The sequence below is a fragment of the Sapajus apella genome, unplaced genomic scaffold, assembly GCF_009761245.1.
Source record: "Sapajus apella isolate SASKATOON/1434 unplaced genomic scaffold, GSC_monkey_1.0 scaffold1, whole genome shotgun sequence".
Taxonomy (NCBI): domain Eukaryota; kingdom Metazoa; phylum Chordata; class Mammalia; order Primates; family Cebidae; genus Sapajus; species Sapajus apella.
The window spans coordinates 46697242-46708200 of record NW_022436941.1 but is presented as its reverse complement, the minus strand read 5'-3'; the positions used below and the strand labels follow the sequence as shown (position 1 = coordinate 46708200).

General features: G+C 49.1%; 1 protein-coding gene and 1 long non-coding RNA gene across 3 annotated transcripts; one reads left to right on the top strand and one right to left on the bottom strand.

The window, feature by feature from the left end:
* Window positions 1-329: 329 nt before the first annotated feature.
* NR2F1 (nuclear receptor subfamily 2 group F member 1) lies at window positions 330-10122 on the top strand. 2 transcript variants are annotated; one of them, XM_032276702.1, is made up of 3 exons: window positions 330-964; window positions 3410-3937; window positions 9059-10122. In XM_032276702.1, exons 1-3 carry the CDS (start codon window positions 502-504, stop codon window positions 9337-9339), a joined length of 1272 nt encoding a protein of 423 aa, XP_032132593.1. In that variant the 5' UTR covers window positions 330-501; the 3' UTR covers window positions 9340-10122. The 2 variants fall into 2 exon arrangements, with proteins under 2 accessions (XP_032132593.1, XP_032132672.1); XM_032276781.1 differs by lacking the exon at window positions 330-964 and adding an exon at window positions 2585-2727.
* On the bottom strand, window positions 1929-2661 carry LOC116550809. The gene is made up of 2 exons (XR_004268597.1): window positions 2578-2661; window positions 1929-2188 (listed from the first exon to the last, which is right to left on the bottom strand). It is a non-coding gene; the product is annotated as an uncharacterized LOC116550809 (long non-coding RNA).
* Window positions 10123-10959: the final 837 nt, after the last annotated feature.

The window sequence follows — 10959 nt, the reverse complement described above, 5'->3', positions numbered from 1 at the left end:
CTGCGCCCCGCGCCGCTCCCGGCTGCCGCCTGTGCCATTTCTGATTTTGCAACTTGGGGAAGAAGAAAAAAGCGAGAGAAGGGAGCTTGCTCGCCGGGGGGTGGGGAGGGGGGGAAGGAGAGCGCGGCCCCCCCAGGAACGGAGCGCGGGGGGAGCGGGCGAGGGGAGCAGGGGTGTTGGGGGGGGAGCCTGAGAGCCTGGGGGGGCTGCAAAAAGAGAGAAAGAAAACAGCAGGAACCACAACAAAACGCCAGCAGGGCGGGCGGGCGCGCAGCAGCAGCGGGGCGGCCGAGGCAGTAGCGGCGGCAGCGGCGGCGGCGGCGGAGGCAGCGGCCGGTGCCCGGCTCGGGCTCGGCTCCTGCGACCCCGGGGCGCCCGGCGGGCCCCCCGCCCCCTCCCCCTCCCCCCTTCCCCTTCCCCTTCCCCTCCCAGCGCGCCCGCGCGCCCCGCGGCCCTCGGCGAGCAGCTCGGCTCCCCCCAGCGCTCCCCGGGCCCAAAGATATGGCAATGGTAGTTAGCAGCTGGCGAGATCCGCAGGACGACGTGGCCGGGGGCAACCCCGGCGGCCCCAACCCCGCAGCGCAGGCGGCCCGCGGCGGCGGCGGCGGCGCCGGCGAGCAGCAGCAGCAGGCGGGCTCGGGCGCGCCGCACACGCCGCAGACCCCGGGCCAGCCCGGAGCGCCCGCCACCCCCGGCACGGCGGGGGACAAGGGCCAGGGCCCGCCCGGTTCGGGCCAGAGCCAGCAGCACATCGAGTGCGTGGTGTGCGGGGACAAGTCGAGCGGCAAGCACTACGGCCAATTCACCTGCGAGGGCTGCAAAAGTTTCTTCAAGAGGAGCGTCCGCAGGAACTTAACTTACACATGCCGTGCCAACAGGAACTGTCCCATCGACCAGCACCACCGCAACCAGTGCCAATACTGCCGCCTCAAGAAGTGCCTCAAAGTGGGCATGAGGCGGGAAGGTGAATATTTCTTCTCTGCTTCTCTCCCCGCGCTTCGCTCGCCTCCCTGGCTCTTTCTTTCTTTCTCGCCCGGGTGGTTGCTGTGTGGGGCTGGGGCTCCTGTGGTCCCGGCCCGTCCCAGCTTCCCTTCTCCCCGCTGCCTTCCTCCCCCGGCGTCTCCCCCACTCTCCAGCTCGCTGCCGCTGCCTCCCCCTCCCGGCCTGCGCTCATCTCCCCGGCTCCCCCACCCCGCCCGCTGCCTGCTCAGGATTGTGTCCCTGGGATCGTGAGCTGTGGCTTAAAATCCCCTTCTTCCCTCTGACTTGGATGTGCTTGGTGTGTGTCTCTTTCCCGCGTGTGCGTGAGGCTGCTTGGGGCTGTGCTGGCATGAACTTGGGGAGGGGTGCTTATTTCCTCCAGAAAACTCTGTTTCTGTGTTTTTTCATTCCACTTTTCCCTCCACCTCTTCATACCCTTTATTTAAAATGGGGGAGGGCTGGGGGCTGGAGTACCCTGAACCATAGATTCATTGCTGCCATCATCCTTTTGGAAGCTTAGCTTGGAAAAAGAGGAGTGAGATTTATTGCACTTGTAGGTCTAATTAGGGGGGAAGGGGGGCTTCTGGCCCGTTCACTGGTTCCCTCTCTTCTTCACGGAGCTGGGGCCGCCTCCTCCAGAGCTGTGGCCTTGTTTTCACCCCTCTACTTTGAAAGGAAAGTTTGTGACTGAACCGTGCTTTCATAGTTGTGTCATTTTTTTTAAAGCATGATACTCGTTTTATTTCTTCATCAAACTCCACCCTCTCCTTAAATACTGCATACAAATTACAATTTACAACGGCATTTACCGATCCTTCTGATTTGGCCATAATGCATAGACTGCAGCTGGCATGAGCTTCCACATCATTTAATCCCTGTGTTGTATGGGTTTGTTTTTTTAAAAAAACACAACTTTTGATGTTGTATCTGGATCTGCTTCATGTTCATGTGGCAAGAGATGCAGTACTTTTCTTATAAATATATATAGCCGTTTACAGTTAAAGTTTATCTCCTGACAATCATTAAAGATGTCTTATAGTCAAATTAGAGAACCAGTCAATTTTGCAGAATGCAGATTACTTTCTTGTAATTGACTTTAAAATTATATTTTATATGCCAGAAGAAAAGAAATTGAATTCCTTCAGATCTCAAGGAGCAGGCAAATATGACTACTTCATTTCTAGCTCCAGGGAGATTTTGTAGGCATCTGGGACGGGTCACTGTTACGCTGAAAAAAAACTTTAAATTGTACTCTCACTTAATTGAAAAATAACTGCCAAGTTCAAAACTATAATTAGAAAAAAGTATTCTAGCCATTATGTTTCAAGAGCTTAAATTGCACTGGAACTTGTATTAAAATTAGATTCAAAGCAAACTTAAGAAAATAGGGCAAAACCTGAAATAAGACAGCTACATGTACATGAACATAGCTGTATTAATTTGTTGGGGGGAGAGTTCAGTAGCCCTAACTTTTCCTAAAGTTGTCTTTGTTTACATGGCAATTTAAAACGCTGGCACTGTTGAAGTAAAACATACACATTAAAAAAAAAAAAAAAAAAAACTTTGGTCAGCTTTAAGAACTCAAAGCATGCTTACGTTTTGCATTCAGATGGTTAATGAATCCAGTGTTTTTGCAGTTGAAAGCTCGTGCATTCACTGGGCAAAAGCTGGCTGCAGGTTGCAGTGGCACCGCACAGGACAGACATTAATTATATTTCCCACTTTTTTCAATAATGTTTGGCTACTGTAAGTTCAACATTTTTTCTTGAAAATTTTCAATTTTCTGTTGCTTTTAATAGTGAGAACTTTGTATGAGGCGACCGGGAGGAGGGGAGAAGGGAGGGGTGCAGGATACTTGTTCTCTACTCAAAAGTTGTAAGTGGTTAGTAGGATATGCAACTTCTGTCTATTTTGAGAATTATTCTATAGCATTTTAAGAGAATATGGAAACATTTTATCAGCAAAACGCTGCTTGCTTGCAAATGAGGAGGCCGCTAGGCATTTGTCTAGAACCATAACCTTCCTCCGGTTTGGCCTTTTTTTTAATCTCTGATTTTTTTTTTTTTTTTTTCATTCTGAAGGGGTGACTGAGGTTTCATTTATCTTTGTGTTCCTCCTTGGTGGCTTAGGGGTTGGGTGGCACTTTCTTGGCCTTGCCAGGGTGGGGACCCTGGAGTCAGGCCTAGTTCTGGCGGGGCTGAGGTGGCCAGGGGCTCAGGCGATGGCTGGACACATCGAGCTGCGGAGCTGGAGGGCCTCACCCCAGATCTCCTCGCGGTGTGGACTGTAAGAGCAAGCCAGAGAAGATGCGCGGGTCGCGTGTGGCTGCGGGAAGAGCTTCTGCATTGTGTTGGGTACGCTGCGGCGCGGCAATGTTCGCAAGCCCCCTGGATGCACATTGCCTCTTTTCTCTCTTTCTTTTTGTCAGCGGTTCAGCGAGGAAGAATGCCTCCAACCCAGCCCAATCCAGGCCAGTACGCACTCACCAACGGGGACCCCCTCAACGGCCACTGCTACCTGTCCGGCTACATCTCGCTGCTGCTGCGCGCCGAGCCCTACCCCACGTCGCGCTACGGCAGCCAGTGCATGCAGCCCAACAACATTATGGGCATCGAGAACATCTGCGAGCTGGCCGCGCGCCTGCTCTTCAGCGCCGTCGAGTGGGCCCGCAACATCCCCTTCTTCCCGGATCTGCAGATCACCGACCAGGTGTCCCTGCTACGCCTCACCTGGAGCGAGCTGTTCGTGCTCAACGCGGCCCAGTGCTCTATGCCGCTGCACGTGGCGCCGCTGCTGGCCGCCGCCGGCCTGCACGCCTCGCCCATGTCCGCCGATCGCGTCGTGGCCTTCATGGACCACATCCGCATCTTCCAGGAGCAGGTGGAGAAGCTCAAGGCGCTGCACGTCGACTCGGCCGAGTACAGCTGCCTCAAAGCCATCGTGCTGTTCACGTCAGGTGAGGCTGCGGTCGCGGGGAGGGCAGGCCGCGGTGCCGGCGAGCGCAGGCCCCGCGCCGCCCGGGCCTGGCCTTTGGAGCCTCCCGCGCAGCGGGTGCAGGGCGGGCCGGGCCCTTGCCGGACACCGAGCCTGGCCCGGGTCTGCGACCCCTCGCGCGGGGACCGGCCGGCCGCGCAGCTGCCATCTTGGGAGCGAGGCGGTGCGGGAGCCGAGGCGGCGCGGGTGTGGCCGGCGGGTGGCCGGGCCTAGTAGCCCGGACACTTGTGTGGGACCGCGGCTGCCGCGGGTGTGTGTCTGAGGCTGGCGGTGGGGGGGGGGGGCAGTACTGTGGATCTGTCTGGCTGCGCAAGTGAGCGGGTGTGCGTGTGTGTGTGTGTGTGTGTGTGTGTGGTTTGTGTTATGGGTGAGCCAGAGCTCAGCGTTTCTGGGGGAGGCAAGGGAAGGAAGAGAACGTGGGAATGTGGCTTCTTACCCTGTATGGCACGCTCCTTGGATGAGTTTCCCGACATAGGGAGACACAGAGTGAGGTGGAAAGAGAAGAATACGCACAAATAAATCATAAATAACCCCGCTTTATTGCTGCCTGATTTTCCCTTATCGGAAACCATTCATGTTTGCAGTAGCTGAGGTTATTGAGGGTCGTAAAAAAAGGATTCGATCTAAACAAGAAAGATAAAAAACAAAAGCAATACTGTAGAACCCGCAAGTATAGGAGGATTCCCCGCCTAGAGATGAATTCCAAAGCTATGCAAAACACATAAACATTGGAAATTTAACAGAATGCCTTAAAAAATATCAAATTATGTGTAGGCAGTGGTAACATGCATGCTAACAATTTCTCTTATGATAGATGGTTCAAATTAACTTCCAGGAAAGTGCATTAATGTTTCCTTTGAAGGGCTCTGGTCTGAGCCTCCGAGAACATTGCCCGCTTTTTATTATTGTAAACTGCAAGAGGGAAATATATAAACACGCAGGACAGCAGGTAATCGGGGGAAATAGAAACAAAGCCACAGAGAAGGCTGCTTAGACTGGGTCTTGGGCCCTGCCCACTGTGAGTAGGGTTAGCTGCAGTTTTACCACCATTATTGGCACTATTGTTTTTAATTCCTCCATTCAGAGAACAAATAAACCATCCTAATAAATCTATCCTGGAGCCAGGCTTTCCAATGGCCAAATTAAAACCATTCGTGAGCAGAGATGGCAAAATCCCTTTCCTAAGGCCTTGTTGAACAGTAAGCAACGGTATAATCTATCAATATTTCTTGGCTTTCATGCGTGAAGAATCGTATTTACATTGTATTAAAATGACTCTTAAATTTGCACAATATTGTAATGTAGCAAATGTAGTATTAATATCGATCTGAACAGCAGATAATTTATTTAGACAAGAGCATCTCATTTGTATGCAGGGTGGCCAGAGCCATGGACTTGGACTGCCCCCCTTTTACTTTCAGTGCAAATGCAGGTCTGCTAGTGAGAGAGGGAGTTATTCTTTCCAAGAGGATAAAGTGCAAACCTTAAAACAAATGGAAGATTTATGGAATAGCCTCCTTGGTGTTTGAATGCATTTTGTCTTAATAAGTCTTCTTGATGGAAACGTGTTTTTCAAAAGTGACAAAGAGCCTGGGAAGCAGCAACCAGGCTGCTTCAGCTCTGGCAGGCCTGGGGCCTGGCTGGCTCTCTACTACCAGGCTCTTTAGCCAAATTCATCAGGAAGCAAGCCAGTGTCAGGGAAGCTGGGGTTTCAAAATCTCATCCAGCGAGGTGTCTTGAAGCAGAAATGTGACTTGGAACTGGACAGAGGTCTTCTCAGGAAAGGTCTCCCCTCTCTTTTCCTTACTCCCCCTAAGGTTCTTTGAATCCCCTTGACTTTGTTAATCTCATGCCCTTTCCCAGAGAGAGGTGAGGACTGTGCAGTCTGCAGGGAAACATTGTGGAATTATTCATGGTTTTCTTTTAACTTACCAGCCTAAAACATTCCTGTGAAAAGTGTTCCTTTAAAAAGTTTTCCAAAGAAGTTTCTTGAATCAAGTCTTCAAGGTGCAAGGAGTGCCTAGAAATGAACAATAACATTATTTTGTTGGAAAATTGCGAGCAGAATATCTGAAAATGGAAATAGAGCTGTCAGTATTAATTCACCCCCACCCCCCATGCAACACATTTCCACTTTTGACTAAACTTGTTTTGATTGCTAGCCAGAAGGGAATTCATGGGAAGCCTTCTCAAAGTCATCCAACTTTTAAGCAAACTTTGAATGATGGAAAAGACAGTTTTAGACGTATTGTCCAATGTGGTTTACTCTGGCTAAGTATTTGAAGCTGGCACGGGGGTCCCCCGTGGTGGTTTTCACATTTGGCCTCCGGATGGTATGTTTAATCCTTAATATTCTGGACTCCATCCAAGGACTAGGTCGTGACCTGAACTTACTTTTTTAAAAAATTCATTAATTCATACACCTAAATATTCCTTCAAATAAATGAGACTTTCTCTGAAAGGAGCCATCTAGTTAACATAAATACAATAAATCCATTTTCAGCACAATAATAACTTTGATTTCTAGTTATAGCAACTGATTACATCTATATTTCCTGAACACTAAACTCTTCTGAATGCACAACATGAAATACATTCTCTGCACTACAAAGGCTAAGCCAGGAGGGCCTGAGCAGTAATGGTTATTTATTTACATAATTTCTTTTCCATATACTGTAGAAGAAATATTGAGAGTTCCCACATTGACACTACCATATAAAAAGTGTGACATGGATTTTGCACATTCTGCCTCATTTTCTTATCTGGGGTATAACTCATGGAGCATAAATATGTACTGCATTACACTCCCTGGTCACCTAGCTTTGTCACCACAACCCCCCAGTTGATCTGGGAACGCATACCTTCTGTCCACATTTGGGGGAATCCTGTTGCAAAGGGGTGAGCGAATATTCAGACTGGGAAGATAGGCCAGAACCAAGGCTCCTGCCGAAGGGAAGCCACAGAGTTGGCTGGCTGATACCTGGCAGGCAGGCCCAGCTACATACATTTGTCTCCAAAGGAGGGAAGAAATGGAAGCAGTCAGCACAGGGCCCAAGCAGGCTTTTCCTGGGCTTGTCTCTTTTGGAGCAGCCTGTTTGGGAGTCGGGAAGTGACCTTGTATGCTGGAGACCCTAATCGTAAATGTCAGATAGATATTTTACTGACCTGGGGGGATGCCAGATGGATCTTAAAAAAAAAAAAAGAATCTGCTTGGGTACCAAGGAGTCCTTTTCACATTGCATTGTCTGGGGCTGAGAATGATCCATAGCATCCGGGCAGATAATGCATGTAAAACACGCTATATGTAAATATGTGTCTGCGTCTGAGTGAGGGTCATTCATCGAGGCCAGGTTAGCAAGCAGGACCAAACTCAGGGTCCCCTCTCTAAGTAGCAAAGCCCCACAGAGCTCTTGCCACCCTGGCTCTGCTAGCCGTAAAGTCTCGTTTGGCTTCCCAAATCAGACCAGTGTGGATATACCCAACTGGCTGGCTGGAGTAATTAAACATCTGAGAGAAACCTAGTCTGTATCTGAGGTCAAAGGGGACTTGCCTCAGAAGTTCTTGAATTATCACTAGTTTTATTTGTATTTTTGCTCAAGGCCATAGCCTTGTAGATGAAGGTGTTAGAATGCTTTGTAAATCCCAGTTCTTGAAATATAAGGACAGAAAGCTCAGAAACTCAGCAGACACATGTTTCGCTTTGAATCATTTGTTGTGTCTTCTTAGGTTCACACTTGCCCATTCACAATTATACAATCTCAATTTGGGGGCATTGCCATGCATGAATTTTCTTCCCAGATCTATATATTAGCAAACTCTGCCTTTGATCTCTAGTCAACCTCCTGACTGGCTAAGGGCTCCTCTGTGATCTTCCTGTTTTTAAAAAATATTTATTATTAATACAAGAAGCAAGTGGGTATTTGAACTAGGAGAGGGCACCTTTACTCCATTACTCCATTCCTCTTATTCCATCTTCCCCGCCCTTTGCTTGCCTCTAGTTAGTTTATACAGTATAATCTGCTGTCCTGAAATATTTTTAGAGGACCAAGGCGGGCCTTGGTTGACATGAGATAAGCAAACAGATTTTGAGGTGCTGTCATTGTGTGAGGGTGCCTTTCTCTCTCTTGGTCCTGACACCAAAAGCTTATCTCCCTCAAGTCCCCCTCAACTCCCCACCACCCACGACCCCCCCACCCCCCAGTTCTGAAGCAGCAGCAGCTGCTGCTTGTAGCCTAGCTTTGTCTGATCACTGAAGATGTCTCCTTTCTGCAGCCTGGAGTAACTGAGTCATATTCTTTCTGACTATTATACAGCTTACAGAGATGTGACCAATTTTCAATTACTTGATCCAAGGTATAGATAGAAATGTACACCTTCACTGAGGATTTGCTGCAGAGATCTCGCTTGCATAGATAGTGGATCTCAAATCCTATATTGCTAAAGCATGGGCTTCATCTGATTCCAGGCATTGCCAGCCCATGATTCCTTACCCCTTCCCATGTGTTTGTTCACTACACAATCTAGGTTCTCCTTGAGAATTCTGAGTGGGATCATTTGGGTTTGACAGGACTCCAGGAATCATTTAAGAATTGCCTTCAGGCTGCATATTTTTTAAGGGGTACTGAACACCCCCAAATCAGAGGCAAAAGGAGCAAAAGTCCCCCCTTTAATGAGCACCGCCAGCAAGATGCTCCCCTGCAGGCGGAAGACAGGTTGTTATGCATAGCAAACATGGTTCCAGCATTGTATATTATTTAATCCAAAGGTGAAAGAGGAAAAACAAAGGGACTAGAGAGGTTGCTGCCTCTGCGTGTGTGTGCCTCTCTCTCCAGCTCCCCTAGGCTTGGTGGGGGTTTGATTTATTTTTATTTGTATTGTATTGAGGGCCGGGGAGAAGGAAATAAAGAAGGGGATGGAGAGGTATGGGAGGGTGAATTTTCCTTTTTTTGTTTCCTTCTTTTTTATTTTTTCTTTTCTCCTTAAAAAAAAAAAAAAATTAAAGCCTTGTTTGTGCCTTTGCTACTTGTCAGCCTAACCGTGTGCTCCCTTTCCCTGTCTCTCCCTCCTGTGGCTCCTCGAGCAGACGCCTGTGGCCTGTCGGATGCGGCCCACATCGAGAGCCTGCAGGAGAAGTCGCAGTGCGCACTGGAGGAGTATGTGAGGAGCCAGTATCCCAACCAGCCCAGCCGCTTCGGCAAACTGCTGCTGCGACTGCCCTCGCTGCGCACTGTGTCCTCCTCCGTCATCGAGCAGCTCTTCTTCGTCCGTTTGGTAGGTAAAACCCCCATCGAAACTCTCATCCGAGATATGTTACTGTCTGGGAGCAGCTTCAACTGGCCTTACATGTCCATCCAGTGCTCCTAGACCTTGGGCGCTTCCCACTTGCCCCCCTGGGCCAAGGACTCCAAAGCCGCGGGGACACCGGGAGGTGCGGAGGCCCAGGCAGGCCAGGCGGGAGGGAGGAGGGCCGAGACAGGAGCAGCCCACCCAGCAGAAATGCAACCCGAGCTGCAAAGCATGGGAAAAAGAGACTCTTTTAGAATCAGATCTGTGAGCACCTTGGGGAGGGAAAAAAAAAAGTGAAAAAAAAAAAAAAAAAAAAAAAAAAAAAAAAAACAAAGAAAGAAAAAGAACCTTGTGTCTGTCTGGTGAAAAAAAGAAAAAAATTTTGGAAGAGAGGACCATGAGAATTTTAATAAAACAGAAGGAAACTAATGGACCTTCCAGGATTTATTGTGGACGGATGTGGATATATTCTGTACAGAAAACAACACATACGGAAGTGGACTGAATCCTATGTAGAAACATACCCACACTGAACATTGTTATTCATTTTGTAAAATACTAGTCTTTATTTTCATTTTTTGTAAAATTTAAACATCGTATGCGCATAAAGAAAAAGGAAACAAGAATTAGGGGAAAATAACATTTTCCAAATAATTATAAAAAATTGTCCTGTGTCTATGTATCTATATCTGTTTTGTATTTTTTTCTGGTTCCAAACCAGATTTCCTGTGATTCTATACTAATAATTTTTGATATAACCCTTTGCTTCTTATAATGAGTGCGATATATGTTGTCGAGGCTGTTCTTCAAGAATTAAAATTGAAGTGAAAATTTAAACAAAAATAAAAGAATTTAGCAAAATCCTTGTGTCTGGTTGCTTGATAGATGTTATCCGTGCAAGAGAACTCGTTGCTTAATTTCCACCTCAACTACTATTAGAATTGGGGGTTTTGGTGTGTGAAAGGGGAGACTTTTAAAGTCTACTACCAAGTTGGTTAGATTCATTTCCTAAAACCAAGCTGCTTCCTTGGTTTTGTAAATGTGGAGGGCTAGGCTCTACCTGGCCTGGGGTCGGCGGGGAAGGCAGGGCGCCTTGGTCGTTGACTTCAATTATTGAGACCTTGAGGGCTGCAGGCGGTCAGCTGGGCCAGGGACTGGGGCAGGCAGAGTTGTGTGCCAGGTGAGCAGCACCGGGGGCCAGCCTGCTTTATTGTCTGGTGGCGGCAACTGGGGCTTTACTGCAGGTGGGAACTTGGTGAGCTGGAGAAACTACAGAGGGACATGGAGAATGGGAGGTGCGGGTGACGGGAGCCGGCCGTTCAGACACCACTGAGCCCTCCGCTGGTAGATCTCACATCTTTCCAGCTCTGCCAGACGGTTGGGGCCTCAGCACTTGAGTCCTGGCTTTGCTCCCGTTTATGGTCCGCTGAAGAGTCGGCTGTGGTTTGCCCTTCACTCCAGACCCTGTGACATGGGTTCCCAGAAGCGTCCTGAAACTCGGATGGGTGAAAGGAACCCCTCCCTGCCCTGCTCTTGGCATTTAGGGACTTGGACCCAGAACCTGGGAGTCAGAGGGCTGGAGTGGGTTCTTCACAGAAGAGGTATTTGGGCCCTAGTGGCCCTTTGAGGGCAGAAGCCTCCCCCTGAGGCCTATCGGTGGGTGTGCTTGGGGGGCAGCTCTCTATAACAGCTTTCAGA